The sequence below is a fragment of the Poromitra crassiceps genome (assembly GCF_964638095.1).
Source record: "Poromitra crassiceps genome assembly, chromosome: 13".
Classification (NCBI taxonomy): Eukaryota; Metazoa; Chordata; class Actinopteri; order Beryciformes; family Melamphaidae; genus Poromitra; species Poromitra crassiceps.
In genome coordinates, this window is record NC_139644.1 from 37314933 (window position 1) to 37338031 (window position 23099).

At 42.4% G+C, this 23099-nt stretch overlaps 2 protein-coding genes across 2 annotated transcripts; both read right to left on the reverse strand.

Moving 5' to 3' along the window:
- Positions 1 to 1900: 1900 nt before the first annotated feature.
- On the reverse strand, positions 1901 to 8768 carry LOC310787828 (kinesin-like protein KIF9; the record flags this gene model as incomplete). The annotated part of the gene is made up of 2 exons (XM_083649299.1): positions 1901 to 3951; positions 8759 to 8768. The coding sequence occupies 2 exons, from the start codon at positions 8766 to 8768 to the stop codon at positions 1901 to 1903; spliced, it is 2061 nt and encodes a 686-aa protein (XP_083505425.1).
- Positions 8769 to 13355: 4587 nt separating this feature from the next.
- LOC310787829 (G-protein coupled receptor 4-like) lies at positions 13356 to 17664 on the reverse strand (the record flags this gene model as incomplete). The annotated part of the gene is made up of 3 exons (XM_083649300.1): positions 13356 to 13884; positions 14374 to 14558; positions 17482 to 17664. The coding sequence occupies 3 exons, from the start codon at positions 17662 to 17664 to the stop codon at positions 13356 to 13358; spliced, it is 897 nt and encodes a 298-aa protein (XP_083505426.1).
- Between the last annotated feature and the right edge of the window lie 5435 nt (positions 17665 to 23099).

Consider the following 23099-nt stretch of genomic DNA (forward strand, 5'->3'; position numbering starts at 1 on the left):
GTGTGTTTTTTTTTTTTTTTACAGTGCACCTGAACGCAACATGCAAGATACCCGCTGAATAAGTGTCCAAATGTTCATGTCATTCTGGCCAATATTCTTCTGTTATAGCATTTCAGTCTGGAATATGGAATATCTTTCAATAATCTTTATGACTAAAAGGCCAAAAGTAATCTCATGTGTAAGAAATGGCTGTTCTACATTGAGGTAGAAATTTAAATAATTAACTTGTTGGTTTTGGATTTATTTAGCTTCAAGAGTGCATGTTCGTGTGACCCTCAACACAGGCTTTGAGAATCCTGGCCACTTACTGATACTTATGCTTAAATTAACCCACTCATATTCTGGTTTATTTCAAGAAAAACATTTCGGATAGTGGAAATTCTAATTGGCTGGTAACTTTAAAATCTAGCAGCCATATTGGCAGGTGGTGAAAAAAGTTAATTTCAAGCCCTGCAGGGAGAGTGTGGTGACATAGGAGTGAGTGAGAAAAGGATCAAATATTGGTGGTTAAGACTGAATAATGACATCACAACTGTTAATTTAAAATGAGTTATTCCTCTAAACCTGGATTCAAATGCCCCAATTTTTTCGCGCTGGCGCCGTTCAGCCCTCAGCAAAATCTGATAGCGAGGACTTTTTTTGTGGCCCTCTCTATCATCAAAGTTGCCCATCCATTACGGCATGACAATATTTGTTCGGCCCCCGGCAACAATCTGGATTTCTCATGTGGCCCCCCCATGAAAAATAGTTGCCCACCCCTGCCCTATATAGAACTATGTAAGATAAATCAAGGTCCAAATGGGAACTGGATAGTGGATGGGACACGCCCACCCATTCATTTGGACGGAGGCTGCTTGGCATACTTTAGGCTGTCTTCACGGCCTTAGTGTTACATCCTGAAAAGGTTCTGAAAGAACTGGGTTCCCCAACAAAAAGGGTAATAATTTATTTTCACTAGAATTCCAGCCATAACACAATGACACAATGTAACTCTTTTGGTCATGGCTTTCATACAGGAGCTTTGGGGTCATTAGGCTGATTGCACCTGCATGGGCCCAGTCTACTCATTGGGCTTAAGAAGACCTTCAGACTATTCAGTCTCTCTGCCTCCTCACCGATGCACCTTTTGTTCTGTTCGTTTATGTTTAATGTAGACGGTGTTTAGTTATTTTCCATTTAGTTTTAGTTAATAAATTGTTTTAACTATTACTTTGGTGTATGACTCCCCTCATTTGTTACTTCCTTGATCCGGGTTGTAACATATGATGGGTCATACACCAAAGTAAAAGTTAAAAGAATCATTTATTAACTACAACTAAGGTAACTAGACAACACAAACCACATTAAACAAAGAACAAAGGGTGCATCGGTGTGACATCATCAGTGTATTGACATTATGACATATTCAGTCTGATTATGTCATAATGTCAATGCTCAGTTGAACAATTGTACACAGATGGGCAATTGTACACAGATAATGTCACTGATGACATCACTGATGTGTGTCATCAGTGATGATGGCCTCCGTGATGATGTCACCAGTGATGTCCCTTGAGCAATACATTACAATTGTATTACTATAACAGGCAGCGTTCCACCGCGCCGCACCGTGTGGCCACGGATGACATCATCGCCGACCTGGCCACTCAGCCCCTAGTGGCCACGTATGTCATGCCGGGTCATCGGTGACCTGGTCTGTTCTTTCAGCGACTTGGCTACTTTATTTCGGCGGAATACATGGATGGACATCTTACTACTATAATAGGGAGGCGTTTATAAGGATTGTGGGTTGGCGCCCAATTCAGGGAATATGCCCGGAACCCTATTCGAAGGTGCATCTTTACTTACGCTAGGGTCTTGTCCATAGTTATGCTCACAGACTGCATTCGGCCTCCTGTTCCTACTCAGGCAACAGGAAAGACTCCTTATACCAGTTCTCAAATTGGGTCAGAAGGCGCACCCTGCACTGGTCCACCAGGTGCTCGCAGTAGTTGAGTTCGGCCTTGGTGTTGCACAGCTCATCATATCGCTGCCGGTAGCGGGCCTTCAGGTCTCTGAGGTGCAGCACCAGTTCTGGCTCATCCAGCACAAGCTCCATGCTCACAAACTGACCCTGGCTTGCTCTCATGTCCTTGTACTCCTTTATGGAGGCGGTGGTGAGGTCGATCTCTTTCTTGGCATCGTTGACCTCAGCGATGAGCTGTCGCTGTTGGGCCCGGCGCTCCAGCAGCACGGCCTTGTTCTCCTTCAGCATGTGGTTCATCATGCTCCCTCGCCCCGCCTTGAAACCTTCAAACGCTTCTGCTTTAGGTGCGAGGGGGTCCGTGCTGACGAGTTCTTTGCTCGGAGACTGCGACTCCTCCTCCTGTGTGTCTTGGCTCTGGGTGTCTGGTTCCGGGGCCTCCTGCTCCTTCTCAGGTGACTGGACACGGTTCAGCTTGGATTTGGATGCACTCTCCCTGGGCTTCTTGGTCTTGTTCTTGCTAGGAACATGTCTCTGTGACGGAGCGGCCATGCCCTCCTCCACTTCCTCCATGCTGCCTTTGGAATCGTACTCCCGAAGATTGATTGCACGTGCATTAGCGTTTTGGTCTTTCTCTACCAAGTCATAGGTCTGACACAGCTCAGTCTTCACCTTCTGCTCCTGCTCCTGCACAGCAGACTTGAACTGGGCAAACACCTCTTGCACCTGTCTGATGCTGATAATACTCATTTCCTTCAGGCTTCCCTGCAGGTAACCCTGCACCTGGCTGTGGATCTCGGCCACCTGGGCCTCGGACAGCGGCTCATAAAGGGCGCGCGGCCGGTTCGCCAGAGTGTTGTAGATGTACAGCTCTTCTTTCAGCATCCGGATCTCCTTCTGAAGAGTCTTGATCTGAAGTGCAGGGTCCGTTTGATGGTTAACAGTAGGATCAGTCTGGACCAACTTCATTCTGCTGGCAAAACGCAGAGTAGAGAGTGTTTCTTCTATCTGTGCAGCCTCACCATAGATGTTGGCCACCAGTACAGTGTTGCAGTTCCCACCCAGTGAGTCTTTGAGGGAATGTGTGAGCTTGGTCTGTCTGAAGGGCACATGGTCTCTGTGGCGGTCTGCCAGAGCCAGGATGGCCTGCTCCAGGAACGACAAGGACTTGTTGATGTACATGGCTTCCTTTAACACCTGCCCCTCTGATCCAATCTTTCCCAGTCTCTCTGAGCCAGCCAGATCCACCAGATTCAGCTTGGAGGTGATGTACTTGGCATCGGACAGAGTCTGGGAGCGAGACTCAATATGCACAGTGAAGATACAGTGGGACCTGGAGGAGCTCTTGTTCAGGGCATGAGCGCCGATGATGCGATTATTCTCCCCCTCATACAGCAGTTTCAGGGCCTCGTCCTCAGTGTGGACTGGGTGCAGAGACAGCCCTTTGATGAACACTCCTCGGCCCGGTTCCTCCATCACCACCATGCCCCGCGGAGGCAGGTCGGGGACACCCCGCAACGACGACAGCAGGTCAACCATGGTCTCGTTGTAGATCTCCAGGTAGGACAGGTGCATGGAGAAGGTGTGCTCAGATCTCTTCTCCACCTCCTGGAACACCTCCTTAAGGGCCCGGGGAATGAGGCCTCTTTGCTTGTATGATCGTATGGATCCCGTCATCGTGTAGGTCTTTCCAGAACCCGTCTGCCCAAAGCACATCACAGTACCATTATAACCCTCCAGCGATCCCAGTACGACCCGCCGGGCCACTCGGGCATACACTTCCTCCTGGGAGATGTCATGCAGGACGCCGTGTAGCCGAAAAGACCAGGAGTTCAGCTGGTTGTTTACTATCAGCTTTCTGATGTCTCTCTTCTGATAGATATTCAGTGTTTGTCCATCTGGAAGACATTCGATAAGATGTTGAGCGAAGTTTGCAGTTGGCCTGATCCGGACAAACACGCCTACTTCGCTGCTGCGGGCTTTATCCCCTATTGGAAACACGACAAAAACACAGCCAAACAAAGCTAACAGCTTGGCTTAGCCACACTTCTATACACTTCTACTTCCACCACTTATATAGCGTTAGCCGGGAAGGATTTATGACATCACTCACAACTGCTCGAGTGACACCACTGATGACATCACAATTGCTCGAATTACATCATTGCTGATGTCACAATGTCTATGACGGCATCATCAGTGTCCGTCACAAATCATCTTCTTCTAATGGCTTTCCAACAGACTGGATGCCTTGCGGCAGGCAGGCACATTGCTCTCTCTCACAGCTGGAACTGTAACTTACGCACAGAGCATTTGTGATGTCATCGGTGATGATGTAATCTGTGATTGATGCAAATAAATAAGAAGTTACCCTGTTCCAGCATCAAACCCACCCAAGATGTATAAAGATACTTTGATTAATCATTTGTGTGATATGGTTTTTCCACGAAAAGGGTGCACATAATGCGCAAAAGCTGGGGGCGCACGAGACGAGGGACAAAAATGTTACATCATCATATTTGTCTGTCATGCATTAAAACTTAAAGCAGCTACGAGCAAGATTTTCCATTGTTATTAAACAGTCTAAATTTAATATCGATGCATCATATCTTACCTGTAATAGTAGACGAGACCAACGCAGAGTAGTCTCGCTTGAACCCCGAGTGAATCGGCCAGTGTTAGTCTGTCTGTGGCCAGGGCAGATCAGGAAGTGAAATGAAACTGTTTGCAGCAGCCACTTCCGCCATAACCACAAAATAACTTCCAAAAAACCTGTTACGAGAGATGTTCGCGAGAGTAGCAAGCCCGTTCTGGCGTTCTCCTTGTTTATGGTATGTTGCTAGGCAGAGCGAAACAGTGGAAGGCAGCATGATTTCTACAATAACCACACCCTGTGGCGCCGGGATTGGCCAGGAGCATTGAAGCTTGGGACTAAAGCACCTGGGGGTTTTCATCTTTTAAAATAAAGATGTTTAAAAAACTATTGCTTGTTACATTTTCAGTGCTGTACCTTTTCTCTGGGTAAGAATTGAGCTTGAAATTAACGATATGATACATTATATTATATGCGCTATGAACGTGAACACAACACCGTTTATATTATTGCATGTTTTCAGTTTTGTCTTGTCAAGTTTTGAATAGTGATCTGTTTATTAAGGACAATAAAACCTTTTCGAGTCGTTTGTTGGGGAAAGCCATAGAGATCCATTGTGGGGGGTGAGAGAGAGGCGGGAGAGAGGGGACAAGGCGAGAGAGGACAAGGAAGCCATGCCATAACAAAACTGCCTAGAGATCCATTGTGGGGGGTGAGAGAGAGGACAAGGCAGGGGAGAGAGGGGACAAGGTGAGAGAGGACTTCAAGGCAGGAGAGAGAAGAGAGAGGACAACAACCAGTCCACGCAAAGCAGGAGAGAGAAGAGAGAGGACAACCAGTCCACCCCATCCCCACTGTCTGACCTCCCCTCCAACCTGTCCACCCATTCCCACTGTCTGACCTCTCCTCACTCTAGCCCCCTTTCATTCCTTCTCTCTAACTCCCTCCTGTCTCCCTTCCCGTCCTCCAACAAAATTCCCTCCTCTGCCATCTATCTATCTATGTATCTCCCGGCCTCCTTCCTCTCACCCTGTTCTCACTCAACCTCTCTACTACCATCTCTGCAGGGACTGACCCGCAGAGGAGAGAGGAGAGCAGGCACAGTCCCTGCAGAGATGGTGAGAGTGGTTGAGTGAGAACACGGTGAAGGAAGGAGGCCGGGAGATGGCAAGGGGGGGGGGGGGGCAGGAGATGGCAGAGGAGGAGCAGGGTGAAGGAAGGAGGCCAGGAGATGGCAGAGGAGGGAGAACAGGGTGAAGGAAGGAGGCCAGGAGATGGCAGAGGAGGGAGAACAGGGTGAAGGAAGGAGGCCAGGAGATGGCAGAGGAAGAGCAGGGTGAAGGAAGGAGGCTGGGAGAACAGGGTGAAGGAAGGAGACCAGGAGATGGCAGAGGAGGGAGGGGATGAGGGGGGAGGGGGAGACGACTTCAAATCCCTGCAGGAATCGAACCTGCACTTCTCCGCATACAATGCGGTTGTTAAGATAACCGACTTAACCCCTAGACCATCAGCCTAGGTAACTTACAATGGATCTCTAGGCAGTTTTGTTATGGCTTTCCCAATGAAAGACTTGAAAAGGTTTTAGTGTCCGTACCGGGATTCAAACCACAAACCTTTGGGTTGGATGGCATGGTCTTTCACCACTGGACTACAGCCCAGCTCAAACACACAGAACATGCAGCAAGTAAAATAGATGTGGTTAAGATTAGGGTTTTCTTAACCACGACCATACCCTAACCCAATTGATATGGTGGTGGTGGTGGTGGTGGGGGGGGGGAGGGGTATATATATATATTTTTTTATATTTTGTTTTCAATTATTAATATTATTATTTTCACATTTACTAATCATTAACCACTCTATTCAGGAATTGACCGACTAATCAGCAACTATCTAATGATTAACTAATATATTCACAAACTCACATGTATTAATCATTAAAGAAACAGTTAACTACTCTGAGTCTGCACTGAGTGCTCATAAGTGTCAAAATAGAAAAGCAGATTCAAACATAGGCAGAATGGTTCCAGGTCCATGTTTATCATACCAGAATGTTAGCACAACAATACAAAACTCACAGCAACAAGTAGACCAGTGGTTTATTGATAGTATTGATAGTAGGTACATCACCACACAGACATCTTGGTCTGATTGTAATCAATTAACAGGTGATTACAATCTAATTACACACACAGCCAATGAGCTGTGTGTAGTGTAAAGTGCCATATTGGTCGGAAATGCATGTGACATCATGGGAATACTATGAATAGACAAGTCCAAGTGAATCAGTTGTTAGCTTTATACTAGGCGGACGAGTCTGTTGTGGCCTTCACCTTGACAGTCTCACGTGAGCATGGGCGCCTGGCCAATTCCGGCGCTTGACTGCTGCGTAGGCGGGCACAGGGCGTGGTTGTTGCCTAACCTATGTGCGAATAGAAATCAGGCTCCGCCGGTAGGCAGATAGAGAGAGAGAGCCCCCATGGTGACGCGAGGTTAGACAGACACACACTCTTAAATCATCAAGAGAGCAATCTCCGATTCACACGGCTTTGGTCTCAGCTACTATTATAGGTAAGATGTGATGCATCAATATTGTAATTAATTATACTGTTTAATAACAATCGAAAATCTTGCTCGTAGCTGCTTTAAGTAACTAGCCTGTTTTGAAACTACAGATATTTGTGTTAAATTGTAGGGAGGGTATTTAAAAACAAGGCCAGGTGGAAACCTGGCATAGGGCCGGTGCATGGTAGCCTATTGCCTATTACTTATCCTACTGCATAGGCTAAAGTACCCGCTAACGTTCACGTAGCATATTAATTAATTAATCGTTCGGGGAATAGCTTATTATACGCTGTAACGTTATGGACTGCTAACGTTCACGTAGCATATTAATTAATCGTTCGGGCAATTGGTTATTATACGCTGTAACGTTATGGACCGCTAACGTTCACGTAGCATATTAATGAATCGTTCGGGCAATTGGTTATTATACGCTATTATACGCTGTAACGTTATGGAGATTTCATTTAAATTACTGCCTGTCTATTGTGTTATGTTATACAACTGCTACGGACTCCACTCGCCAGCACCCCCCTCCTTGTAGGCATCAAAAGTCATCAGAAATTAATTTAGTGATGAAATAAAACTTTAAATTGTAAAAAACTTTCCGGAGCTTATGGCGTCTTCTCTGCTGCGTTCTGCCTCTGCTTATGCCGAAATGCATGCTGGGAGTGTGGAAAGACATTTAGAACCTGAATCCGTGCTCAAATGGTCTGGGCGACAGAGTCGAATGTAGGGGCCCTGCTGTGCATGCTGCACACCGGCCCCAAAAAGAAAGAAAAATAAATACATAGTACATATACCTGAAAATCCTACTTAAGTAGGCCTATAATAACTAAGTATTTGTACTTAGTTACTTCCCATCTCTGATCAGGAGCACGATCTAGCAATTTGAGAACATGATTTATAGATTTCACATTCAGATTTTGTAAGTAACCCCGCCCTCAGACTCAAATAGCCTGTGTGTGTGTGTGTGTGCTTAGATTTGCTCTGCTTGTCCTCAAACAAATATCTGAAAGATTTTGGATATCAAATCTGTGATGCTAGTCACTATCATTTAAACTACTGTTAATTAGAGTTACAATTAATATGTATAAAGCTAGACAGTAACAGAATTGAGAGAGGAAATAAAAAAAGAAAATACAGCAGCACTAAAATAGGTAAAAACACACAAATAGGTACACACAAGCCTATAAAAGATATGTTGTAACAAGTGACCATATGAAATTGAAATTCATTAAATAATGAAATATAAAATGTATGGTTTGAAAGCTCCTGGAGCACTACCTGAATGTGTTGCATCTGCCGACATTTGCGGTCTTCTTTATCTGCATCCAAACTGCACAGCAGCTTCCTATTTATCTACATCTGCTTGATTTCATCATGTCAACTTCCTCTTTTTAGAAAAGAGAAAAGTTTGTAACTTGTTATTTCCTTTCCTTCCACTGGGTCAGCTGTGTCTGTCCTGGACGAGCCTCCATCATTGTGTGATATATTATTGTATCATGATGCAAAGATTCAGACCTCGTGCAAGATGACAAAAGCAGGATTTGAATTCAACATCTGCATTAAAAGACAACCACCACTCAACTACTGAGCAAATCACATCACCATTGTGTGTGTAAAAGCATGAGAAATACCTGGGGACATGCCTAGGAGGTTTTAATGGGATGGGATGGAATGGAATTAAATGAAGTTCTGCTTACTATATCTATATATATCTATATCTATATCTATATCTATCTATATCATCTATCTATCTATCTATATATCTATATCTATATCTATATATATATATATATATATAAATATATATATAAGCAATATATCACGAGAGCAAGTGTGTTGTGGTGAATATATCCCGCTGATAAGCTGTTATCCCACGAGGCCGCTGCTCGGATCTGAAAGCTGTCTCCGCCATTTTGTTTTTGAGGTAACCAAAGCCTAAGAGAGTTGCGCCATCATGCGTCTGGCTGCAAGCGAGTAGCTTTTTGTTTTGACACTACTGTAAGGCGGGACCTCTAGCAAGAAGATAGACGTGCGGGTGATTTGATTGGATCGTTCTGGAGACTGAAGTTGACATTGGCCAATCCTGGCGCTTGCTGAGAAGCTGAGAGCTTTCTGGAAAAGCCCAACACGGAGCTCGAGCACAGAGCTGCCTTTTAGTAAGAGAGTTGCCATGGCAACCAATAACCCATGGCCATGGGTTATTGAACTCGGTTACTGGAATTATACAATGGCTGTGAACCAATCAGATTGCTTGATTTGAGAGAGCCGTTTTATAAATATATTTATACCATGGTCTGGGTGAATACTCGATTCTGATTGGCTGCAGGGTGTCCATTAAAAAGTGATAATGTACAGTTGGTAAAGTCGTCCAGCCAAATGGTCTGTTCACCATTCATATCAATGCGCCATAGTTTCAACAGTGGTATCAAGAGAGCTGTTTGAGCTCTATACCCCCGGTAAGGGTTAATATGACACTTTTGGAAGTTGAGAAAAAAATTGATTCGGTCAAAGTAACTATTTAAATCACCCCTGTGTGCTCAGTTTATCAAAAATAACTCTTATTTACAATTTTGATTTTCGTTTCAGAGATTTCCCTCCAGGCGAGGAGGGAGAGAGAGAGAGAGAGAGAGCGAGAGCGAGAGTAGCAGGCAAGCTTGCGCTGTGTCAACACAGAGGATTTCACCTCTTGTCAACACAGCGCTGTGCTGTGCTCCTTTCTCTCTCTCTCCCCTCGCCTCTTCATACGCACATTTTCTCTGTCCCACAGTAAACCCCGGAGAATAATACTCATGTATAGAGTCGTTTCCATGTTGCCAACACTATTGACAGTTTGAGCCTTTCCGCAGATGGCAAAACAAGCAGTTTTATTAGCGAACGTGTATTGACGATGCGGTGCGGGATTGCCCTGTGTAGTTACACTGTGTAGTTGTTTGAGCACATTGCTCGACCTGTAAACAAGGCTATCTCTCTCGATGAGTCCCTTAGACACATACAGTGTGGAAAATAGGGTCCAGGTTGAAAAAACTACTCTACTCCTGCCTCGCGCCATTTACGTCTTATAAGACCCCCAGACGTTAACGCAATTCCCTGGAATGCGAGTTTAAACGACCCAGTTACATGGTGTTGCATTGTTAGACATTGCCGTTTTATTTTGTATGTTGTTACATAGGCTACAATTGGCCAAATTATTAATAGCTTGATTCTAGAATTGTGCCAGGTGCAGCAGGCACTAAACGGCCATTTTATCCAATGATAGCCTAATATTGAGCAGCCGAGGGGACTATTTTGTCTCGCCGGTTCTCAACTCATATTCAAGGTTATGAAAACTAGATTTTGATTGCAAAATGCATGGAAATTTAAATGAATGGTCTTGTTTTGTTTCTTTGGCAAGTGACCATGGTATAAGCGGGTTAATGCACTTCGAGGTGTCCATTATCACTTTTTAAGCCAGGGACTTCGCGGAACCCTTACATATATATATATATCCTATAGCCTACTGAATATATATATATATATGTGTGTGTGTGTGTGTGTGTGTGTGTGTGTGTGTGTGTGTGTGTGTGTGTGTGTGTGTGTGTGTGTGTGTGTGTTTGTGTGTGTGTGTGTGTGTGTGCGCGCGTGCGTGCATGCATGCGTGTGCGCTTGTGTGTGTCTGTGTGTGTGTAATGGATATTGTAAATGACGACAATGGGCTGTTAGTGAGAAAACTGAACTGAAGTTACATAATACAGTGACCAGTCATAATCCACAGTATTTTCCTAGAAATATGTTTGTATTTGTGCTTTTGAGACTTTACTGCTGATTTGACTGTCCACCAGAGTTTAGATCTGATATCATGTAGCCTACTTAATTTCTTTATAGTCCCTGCAGCTATAATATTTGTTTACATCAAAACTTATCTTGAGCTTCTGCATTTAAGTAGTATGGAAGTCCGATGAGAGAATATGATCATGTTTTTTATGACTAGTGGAAATAACATCACTTGAAGCTGTTTGGAGGAGGAGGCGATTGATGCATTCAATCAGTAATACCATCAGCATGTCATGTGATCAATAATACCATCAGCATGTCATGTGATCAATAATACCATCAGCATGTCATGTGATCAATAATACCATCAGCATGTAATAATAATACCATCAGCATGTCATGTGATCAATAATACCATCAGCATGTCATGTGATCAATAATACCATCAGCATGTCATGTGATCAATAATACCATCAGCATGTCATGTGATCAATAATACCATCAGCATGTAATAATAATACCATCAGCATGTCATGTGATCAATAATACCATCAGCATGTCATGTGATCAATAATACCATCAGCATGTCATGTGATCAATAATACCATCAGCATGTCATGTGATCAATAATACCATCAGCATGTCATGTGATCAATAATACCATCAGCATGTAATAATAATACCATCAGCATGTCATGTGATCAATAATACCATCAGCATGTCATGTGATCAATAATACCATCAGCATGTCATGTGATCAATAATACCATCAGCATGTAATAATAATACCATCAGCATGTAATAATAATACCATCAGCATGTGATGTGAGATTGCAGGAAAGCAGGAATATTGAGGGAACTTATCTTTTTCGGCCAAAGCCTCCTCGCATGCCCTCAACATATTTAAAGGAATAATTAGTTAATCATTTGCATCTGTCCTAGCCTGGGTAAACCCAGCCTCCACGTGACCTCTCGTGACCTCACGTGGAGGCTGGGTTTATCCAGGCTACATATGTCATGCATGAGAGAGAGAGAGTACGTACGTCTGAACAGATATTTCTCATTCAAACTACTCGGAAACAGCTGATTTATTAAGACATTTTCGGTTTTCACCTTTGCTCAGAGCCATAAACGCAGCCATGGGATGGGCCCTTCCACGATCACTGGACAGGCGACGAGTCAATCACGCCCCAAAACAGTTTTTTTTATTGTCTATTTCTCTCTAAATGTGACCATCATTTACAAAATGAACGCCATACTGCATTGAAGAAGACTTGAAACTAGTCTAGAAAAGTGTCTACTGAAGTAATCAATCAATTGAAAAGTCAGGTTATATTGACTTCTATACAATCTGACTTGTCTTTGCAGCCTTACACTGAATCAAAGGGTGGTGGTAACTCTTTCTACTTCTGTCTCATTTATTTACCTTTAGGTTTATTTTAGCACAACACTCAAAGTACAAACAGATGAATAACTGGACACTTTGGTTTCATACAACTTACTCACAGTTTTATTAGCAGTTCATATGGAGAGCACATACAGTTGAAGACAGGCTGTCTTTACAATGCTAAAAACCAGTCCTGTGAACAAGAATGAATGGATCTGAACCAACATGTACTTTCAAAATATAATCATAATATTAAATACAGTGATAATGCACTTTATTTATAGACACAGAATTACAAACAAATGTGGTTTACAAAATAAAAGTGAGTGAGCAATATTTAAAAACATGAACAGTAAATGCAGAAGAATGGGCCTATAGCTTTATCTAATCAGCAGCTCTTACAGGCTATCTGTAGATATCATGTATGATGATCGATCGACGCACAAATGAACAGAAAAAATAGATGGACGCTGATCCATGCACCACAAATCCACCTGGACAACAAATGCTCCTTTTAACTCTACTCTGTTAAATAACCTCGCGTCACCAGGCTCTTCTCGGCGAGAAAGAGCCTGGCTTCCGTTCACAATTGATTTTGTCACCCTACCTGGTTCCGGCCTAGAGCCCGCCCTAGACAGGAAGGGCAGCGTTTCTAGCTCGTCAACTTTTACGTTAACTTGACAATTTGACACAAGTATCAGAACGGCAAACAACAAAACAAAAGATGGACGTACCGAACAAAGTTTTTGAAGAAGTTCTTTTAGAAACATTTCGGATTCACAATCTCACATCTTTTAAGCCAATACAGAAGCTTTGCATCAGACAATTAATCGAGGCAAGAGACGTCAAGCTAACGGCAACAAAGACATTTTTTGGCGCACTGCCTTCCGGTGTTCATTCTGGTTCCGTCTTTTACGCCCCATGACAAAAAGCGGGGTGAAAGGTGCCCAGACTACTGTTAAATTACTCTACTTTAGGTGGGAGAAAGCTCCTCCCATCTCTTCTCTTCACCTCCTCCTTTACTTCCCCTTCTCTCCCTCTCCTCTTCCTACACGGAGCTCCCTGTGATGTTGTCATTCACAGTGTCAGGGTTAGTGTTCCTGTCCCTGTTCTTCATCTCTGGTCATCCTGCACCGACACAGGCAGGCCAGCAGCTTGTCTACGGCTCCTTTCCTCATGAAAACATACAGAACCAAGTCCATCAGAGGACTGAACTGGATGAAGATATCAGCCAGGCCAGGATGAATGAGTGGCTTCCTACCCTCACGAATAAAACAAACCAGCTCCAGGTGTGAAATGATCATGGGCAGGAACAGCAGTGAGTAGTTTAGCAGCACCAGAACCAAGACTCCCAGGATTCGCCGTTTCTCCTCATGGGAGACAGAGATGGAAGCAGACAGAGCTTTGAGGGTCCCAGCCAGGAAGAAGATGAGCAGGGGGAAGGGGAGGAGGAGGAAGCTGGACAAGAGGATGAGTGGGGACACGATGGAATACATGGTAATTGCCCCTGCGATAAACATGAAGACCACAACAAAGGCCCAGACCATGAAGGAGACAACCAGAGAGACCTTGGTGGTTCGTCTGAAGCGGTACCACAGTGGACAGGCGATGACCAAATACCTGTGATAGATAGATAGATAGATAGATAGATAGATAGATAGATAGATGATAGATAGATAGATAGATAGATAGATAGATAGATAGATAGATAGATAGATAGATGGAAGATAGATGCATCAGAAACAAAAACACACCGATAATAGATAGATACTGTAGATAGATAGATAGATAGATAGATAGATAGATAGATAGATACAGTAGATAGATGGATAGATAGATGGATAGATAGATGGATAGATAAATAGAGAGATAGATAGATAGACAGATAGATACTGTAGATAGATAGATAGATGGAAGATAGATGCATCAGAAACAAAAACACACAGATAGAGATAGATACTGTAGATAGATAGATACTGTAGATAGATCGATAGATCGATACTGTAGAAAGAAAGAAAGAAAGATCGATAGATAATGTAGAAAGAAAGAAAGATCGATAGATAGATACTGTAGAAAGAAAGAAAGAAAGACACACAGATGGTTAGTTACCTTTCCAGGGCTACACACACCATGAAGCCAACACTGGCCATCAATGCCCACGAGTAGATAAGAGTCACGATGAGCCTGCCTATCAATGACTGTATTTCCACCCGGACGACCATCAAGCAGAACTGGATGAGATTGGAGATGAGGAGGTTGATGACATAAATCGGAGCAACCTGGCCATCTCGCACCTACAGGAACAGTGATACAAAAAATAAATGAATGACCCGAGTATTTGAGTGAGTAAAAGAAGATATGTCATGTGTTCTTTTTCACTAACAACAATAGAATGAGTTTAACATGATACAGTTTAGTCTAGTTTAGTTCAAGTGCAAATTCAATCACACAGCTATCACTACACTGACGTACCACTATGCCATTTAAAGGTATACTGGTCATTCAATTAAGAAATCAATTAACAAAAAGTAGTGCCAAATGCCTATTCTACATATTGAAATCAAGTATTTGGTAACACTTTATAATAACGTTCATTTGTAAGTCATGAATAAGCCTTTAGTTAATGATGAACTAATCACTTACAAAAAATGAATATGCATTTGTAGATGATGAATAAATGCTATGTTAACATATCACAAATGCGTTGTAAGTCATCTATAGACTTTTAGTAAATGAAGTGTTATGAATTATGTGTAAATCATTTACAATTAATTTACAAGGCTTTCTGCATCCCCTTATCTAAAGTGTAAACCATCACACATAAGACTACGTTCACACAGGACGTGTGAACGCTTTGGAAATCATGTTGAGAGCGCTTTCATTGCGCACAGAGCGGAGTTTTTTTTTTTTGTGTACTTTGTTTTGTTTTCCCTGCAGTCGCGTGCAGTTTTGGACACAACGATCACACGGATGGCAGCCAGCTGGTTTCGTCTGTTTGATGTTGTTGACTGTAAACATGAAAGCCAGATTGTTGCTAATTCTGGCAGCAGCGGAGGTTGAGGATCCCTCTGGGAGGAGAAAAGGTAGGATGAGTGAAAAGACGAGCAGGGCGCTTTTCCTCTAAATGTTGATAGAATTGCAGAATGAATAGAGAATGAATTGCAGAAAGGCGCTGGCAGCTGAAATAAGCATGGTGGGTGTGAACCCCGCCTAAATGTGTTACATACAAGGGGGTAGTTCTGTCAAAATTGAAGCCAATGTGGAAGTGCACTTAAACCTGCATTCTTTCAAATGGCCTGAGGGGCGACCCATTGGTCTGTGGACTTCTGTTTTTTGACGCCTCACGTATGGCATTTTGCTCATTGCCATCTTGGATCTCGACACAAGTCCAGGGGTTTCCCACAGAGCATGGCCTGCTATTGGTCCGTGATCGGCGAGCTGTGTGATTAGTGGACAAGCGACCTGTCAATCACGCCCCGGAACATAGTCTGCAACTACAACATAGTCTGAAACTAGCGATTGAGACCATCAACACATTAAGAAAGTGTTTACTGAGGCCATACTGGGTTGCCCCCTGCAGGCAAAGAGGACACTTCCGCATTGGCTTCAATTTTGACAGAGCTACCCCCTTGTATGTAACACATTTATGTGTCATGCAGGCCCGGTTTTACAGGGGTGCAAGAGCACGCATTGCACCCTTATTTTAATTGTCTGCATGCTCTGTTAAAAAGAGTGTTTTTTTATTATTTTTATAAATGCTGCAGCTGCACACTTACTGTTTAAACTTGAATTATAATTGTTTTTCTTTGTTCTTTGATGTGAATTTATGGCTTTTTGGCACCTATATGTAACCTTTTAAGGTTGAGATAATTGTATTATCATTATTTAGTCCAAATATTTCAGTAAAGCACTTGAAACACTTGAAATGTTCTTGCTTGGCTGGTATCATTCTACTTGAAATGATGGTAAAATGCATTATTTTTAGTAAAATAACGTGGGTCGGTCGGCCCGTGCATGTGCACCCCTTCCTATCTAGGATGCATCCCTAGTCATCTTGTTCTGGAACCGGCCCTGGTGTCATGAATGGTTTACACTTTAGATTAGGGGATGCAGAAAGCCTTGTATATTTACACATAATTTACAGAAGGTGAGGAACACTTATACTATACATGACTTACAACATATTTGTTGTAAGTATGTTAACATAACATTTATTAATCATCTACAAATGTATATTCATGTTTTGTAAATGTTAGTTCATCATTAACTAAAGGCTTATAAATGACTTATGACTGAATATTATTATAAAGTGTTAGCAAGTATTCTTGGGCGTCCGGCTATGTAGCAGTAGATTCCCTGCCTACCAACATGAGGGTCGCAGGTTCACGCCCCCCTGTGAGTTTCGTGCCCCCGTGTCTGGGGGTGGGAAGCTGAATTAAGGGTATGTGACCTGGTTGCTGGACTAGCGCCTCCTCTGGTCGGTCGGGGCGCCTGTTCGGGGCAGAAGGGAACTGATGGGAATAGTGTGATCCTCCCATGTTTTACTTCCCGCTGGTGTAGCTGCCCGCTGTCAGGTAAAAAGAAGCAGCTGGCAACTGCGCATGTCTCGGAGGGAGCATGGTGCTATAGTCTACGGCCCTCCTTAGATTGGCAGAGGGTGGAGCAGTGCCCGGGGCAGCAAGGGGGAAATTGGCCAAGTACAATTGTGGAGAAAATGGGGGGGAAATCAAGAAAAAAGAAAAAGAAAAAGTATTATTTTTCCAAATACATAACAGATTAATGAAATAATGCATAAATCAATGAATGAAATTAACAAAGACAAATAAATTAAATCCATGAATCAAGGCTTGGATGAAACCTAGAAAGCGTCTGAGGAAGGGCCGGTGTGTGCCCGAAACGTCACGCTGTATTGAAAATAAAAAAAACCTAAACGGGAGCTCCTCGGTGTGCGGATTGTTTCTTTTTCACTGTAAGTACTTTATTGATCCAGCACCCAGGCCCAGTGTGGCCTATTTTTGGATGTGCGTGTCCCTACCTACTTTTTGGATGAAACCTTAAGCAGAACTTGACAAATAAAGATGATTCAATAAAATTTAATTTGATTTGCCCACCTGAATTTATTCTGAAAATAAATTAAGGTATTGACTTGCTATATAGATATCAATATATAGTTTACAAAGACAGTCAGAAAAAATAAATCAACCATAACTCACGCACCATGGAATACAGAGCACAGATGGCCACCAAGGTCAAAGGAAGGCCGATGGAGGTGACGATCCATGCTGTCACACGTAAGGCGGAGAGGAGGTGGAGGTCATTGGCATAGTCATCATCAAAGTAGCTGTTTGAAGAAGCGTTGATGTTGTACTCTAAGGTGGTGGTGTTGATCAAAGCTGCCATTCTTCAGAGTGACTTTGACCTTGAATACATCAAACAATAACAGAAGTAAAAAATAAATAAATAAAAGTACTAGGCTACTACAATTAATATGTAAAGTTAAACAGTAATTAAAAACAGAATTGAGAAATGAATTAAAAAGAGGCAGCAGCACTAACATAGGTAAAAAGAAGTAGAAGAAGAAGTACACACAAGTCTATCAAATATTTGTAAGAAGTGACCACATGAAATTGAATGTATGATAAATAATGAAATGTAAAATATGGTTTGAAAGCTGATGGAGCACAACCTGAATCTTGCATCTGGCGTCGTCTGCGGGCTTCTTCATCTGCATCCAAACTGCCAACCTTCAACAGTTATAGTGTGATTAACACCCCACCGCAGCTTCCTATTTATCTACATCTGTCACGCGGCCCAAAATAACCAATTTTGGACTGGTGTTCTCAATCTTTTTGAAAGTGTTGTCCGACAACGCCACCTAGGATATGCCAATAGCCTAGGACTCTATTAAAAGGCTACACAGGTTCGTACACCAGGGTTGAGCAGAATTAAAATACTAAAACCCAGGTAGAAAAAGTAACAATGTTTATTAATAAAAATGTGCCCCAAACCCAGCCCAAAGTCCATCCATGTCCTTGTGTCCACCGGTCTGAAGTAGTCCTGTTTCCCACTCTGTCCACCGCTTTCCTTAGGGGGACCAGAACACAGGAGTCAACCACCAATGCCCAGAGCACTCAGGCCCGGAGTCAAAAGTTAAAAAAACTGCCAGGGCCCGTAGGCCTACAACTTGAAAGTAACGTCTTCACTACACCACAGCACACTGTCACTGCAAACTGTACATGCACTCAGGAACCCGTAGGTATTAAGCTTCATGCAATTCACTGCACTCGGTTTAGGTTAGGGAGTATGCTAGGGAACATAGCACTCAAGGGACACAGTGGCCTGAGTGGTTGGCAGGTAATCAAAAAAGGGTAACACTTTACAATACTGTAACACAAAAATTGGGTAGTTACTAAGGAACGAGTCAGGAACGAACCATTAGTTCATGATTAGTTCAGGAATAGTTAATAGGTAGTTCCTTAATGGTAGTTACTTAAGAACTGACCATTAGTTACCATGTTAACGAACCGGTAAGTAATGATTACTTCCTTAAAAATATATATTTTTTCTTTTTTTCTTTCACTAGTTCATGAGTAGTTAATGGGTAGTTCCTTAATGACCCTTAATGGTAGTTCCTTAAATATCCTTAATGGTAGTTACTAGGGGTGTCACAATATATCGTCCCACGAAATTTCGCGATAGTAAAACGTCACGATATGTATCGTTGAGATGAAATCTCATATCGCAAAAAAAAAAAAAAAAAAAAAATTTTTTTTTTTTTTTTTTTTTTTTTTTCAAAAAATAGACTAAGAAACGTCTTTGTTTGTTGAAGTTCAATGTGTGGAAAGTAGTTCAGTTGAACAAGTCTCTGAAGAGACACATGAGAAGTTATACAGGAGAGAAACCATTCAATTGAGTTTCTGGCAAAACTGTTTACTTGACAGGAAAAACTGAAGATGCATAATGAGAATTTATACTGCTGAGAAACCTTTTAGTTCAAAGTAAATCTAAGTGACGGTGTAACTCATTCTATTTCAAGATAAGCCTTATCTCCAATCTCATGTTTTTTCTAGTTGTTATTGTAATAACAATTTCCCACAACAGCATGTTTTGTATTTGTGCATTTCAAATAAAATACTACTTTTCCAGTCATATATTGTCATTATTCAAGTTTAAAAAAATATTGTTAAAATCGTATCGTATCGTATCGTTATCGTGAACCCAGTATCGTGATACGTATCGTATCGTGAACTGAGTGTATCGTGACACCCCTAGTAGTTACTTAAGAACTGACCATTAGTTACCATGTTAACGAACCAGTAAGTAATGATTACTTCCTTAATTTTTTTCCGCTAGTTCATGAGTAGTTAATGGGTAGTTACTTAAGAACATACTATTAGTTACCATAGTTGTTACTAGGGAATTAATCATTAGTTAATGATTACTTCACCATTAGTTACCATATTTGTGCACCCTCAAGTAAAGCAGGCTATCATACTTAGTTGTTACAAGGGAGTGCATCATTAGTTCATGATTACTTTACCATTAGTTACCATGTTTGTGCCCCCCAAAGTAAAGCAGGAAGTAATGATGCATTTCCTAGTAACAACTAAGTATGTAGCCCTGCTTTACTTAAGGGGGCACAAATATGGTAACTAATGGTAAAGTAATCATGAACTAATGATTCATTCCCTAGTAACTACTAAGTATGATAGCCTGCTTTACTTAAGGGGGCACAGACATGGTAACTAATGGTAAAGTAATCATGAACTAATGATTCATTCCATAGTAACTACTAAGTATGATAGCCTGCTTTACTTAAGGGGGCACAGACATGGTAACTAATGGTAAAGTAATCATGAACTAATGATTCATTCCCTAGTAACAACTATGGTAACTAATAGTCTGTTCTTAAGTAACTACCCATTAACTACTCATGAACTAGCAGAAAAAAATTAAGGAAGTAATCATTACTTACTGGTTCGTTAACATGGTAACTAATGGTCAGTTCTTAAAGGAACACTCCGCCCATTTTCAACCAGCTTTGTATCATTAGAACATCAGTAGTATATCAGAAAACTGTAAACGGTTTTGAAGTCTGTCATTTAATTTGACAGTTATTGAGTGTTAAAGTGTGGACCAGTGACATCACTGGTCCACACTAACTCAAATTAATAACTCATTAACTCAAATCAACTCTCAATAACTGTCAAACTAGATGAATGATGAATAGTTTACATTACATTTACATTACATTACATTACGTCATTTGGCAGACGCTTTTATCCAAAGCGACTTACAATAACACATTTTTGTCAGCAATAGAGCAATCTACTATGGAGCACAGTCTATGACAACTACAACTTCTGAAGGAACAGTGGTACAAGCTTAGGTTAGTGGTACAAGTTAAGGTTAGTTTTTTTTTTTTTTTTTTTTTTTTTTTTGGGTGAAAGAGAGAGAACGAAGTTAGATCAAGAAGGGCCCAGATGGAGCCTGAAAAGGTGCGTCTTTAGTCTTTTCCGAAAGATCGGCAGTGATTCAGCCGTCCTGACCGAAGGTGGAAGCTCGTTCCACCATTGAGGTGCCAGGGACGAGAAGAGTCGAGATCGGGATGAGCGACTTTTGAGCCCCCGTAGCGAAGGAGGGGCGAGGCGACCTGCACTGGTGGAGGAGCGAAGGGAGCGCTGAGAGGTTTGGAACCTGACCATAGATTGCAGGTACAGGGGAGCTGACTGGTGTACTGCCCGGTAGGCCAGTACCAGTGTCTTGAATTTGATGCGGGCCGAGATGGGAAGCCAGTGGAGCTCCTGGAAGAGGGGAGTGACGTGAGAGAATTTGGGTTGGTTGAATACGAGACGGGCTGCAGCGTTCTGAATGAGCTGAAGCGGTCGGATTTCGGTGGCAGGTAGGCCGGCCAGGAGCACGTTGCAGTAGTCCAGGCGGGAGGAGACAAGAGACTGGACCAGGAGTTGAGTCGCTTCTCTTGTGAGAAAGGGACTGATTTTGCGGATGTTGTAGAGAGAGAACCTACAGGAGCGTGCTGTAGCAGCTATGTTGGCTGAGCAGGACAGCTGGTTGTCAAGGATCACCCCAAGGTTCTTAGCTGTTTGGGAGGGAAGTACAGTGGTGTTGTCAATGGAGATGGAGAGATCTGTGAGAGGGCAGTCTTTTCCTGGGAGGAAGAGTAGCTCTGTCTTACCAAGGTTGAGCTTGAGGTGGTGGGCAGACATCCAGTCGCCAATGTCTTTGAGGCATGCAGAGATGCGAGCCTCGATTTGAGTGTCTGAGGGGGGAAAGGAAAGGAATTGTTTGACATTGTTTGACAGTTATTGAGAGTTGATTTGAGTTAATGAGTTATTAATTTGAGTTAGTGTGGACCAGTGATGTCACTGGTCCACACTTTAACACTCAATAACTGTCAAATTAAATGACAGACTTCAAAACCGTTTACAGTTTTCTGATATACTACTGATGTTCTAATGATACAAAGCTGGTTGAAAATGGGCGGAGTGTTCCTTTAAGTAACTACCATTAAGGATCTTTAAGGAACTACCATTAAGGGTAATTAAGGAACTACCCATTAACTACTCATGAACTAGCGAAATAAAAAATAAAATATATATATATTTTTAAGGAAGTAATCATTACTTACTGGTTCGTTAACATGGTAACTAATGGTCAGTTACTAAGTAACTACCATTAAGGAACTACCTATTAACTGAACTAGTTCCTCAATAACTACCCATTTTTTGTGTTACAGTATTGTAAAGTGTTACCCAAAAAAGGACTCAAACTAGATGGTAAAAAGTGGCTGGACTAATGGAATAAAAATGGACTTAATTCCATAAATAAAAGGGAATAAAATGTCCATTATTAATACATAATTAACATTACATAATTAAAAACAAGTTAAAAGCTGGTAATGGCAGCCTCCATAGAAAACAAGTGGAGCAAGGGATGAGTGGGTACTTAACTCGAAGAGGGGTGAGTGGTGACGTCACCCCAGTTATGGAAATGTTTGTATGAGTACAGCAGAGGTTTTCAAAGTGGGAGGCGGGCCTCCCCAGGGGGGCTCCAAACAGTTTCACGGGAGGCTCAGTGAATGGAAGTGAAAAAATATATTATCAAAAAGATCACATAATAGCCTAAATGTGTGTGACTCCTAGAGTCGGAAACAAATACTGTAAATGCCTTCAGACAGACATCTTTATGTATTTGATGTAGTCTTGAGGTCAAACAGCAATATCAGGCTATCTTGGCAAAATGATTGTCTACTGTTTGGGATGGAAGAAGCAAAAATGTGGCACAAGGAAGCTCAGCAGGCCAAAAGTGAATCAAGAGGAGAAAAAAGATACAGCCTGACGAAGACCAGAGAGGTTGAAACGTGTTGCGTTTTGTGCCCCTGTTCATTGAAGATGTACATTGTTTGATTAACTATTGTAGTAGACATGTACTTTACTTTGTAAATTAAAAACCTATCTATAAGTATCCAACAAGCTCCTACTGTTTGGGATCAAATAACATAATCAGGATCCCATAGACAAGGAATTAAGCGAAAGGAAGCAAGAAAGCCGGGGTGGTGTTAGATGACTCCCGAATTCCAAGGCATGTGTGAAAGCGGCTTTTGTGGCCACCTGATTTTCCTCTGCTGCTCACTCGCTTCCACTGAGAGCTCCGCTCAGCTATGCCTGTCTCTCACTAGTCTCACTCACACGCATGCGCACGTGCAGACACACATGCATGCACGCACGCACACGCACACACCTGTATGCTCACACTCAGAACTATGCTTGGAGAGATTTAATGAGCTCACACTCACCCCCTAGCCACTCCCCCTT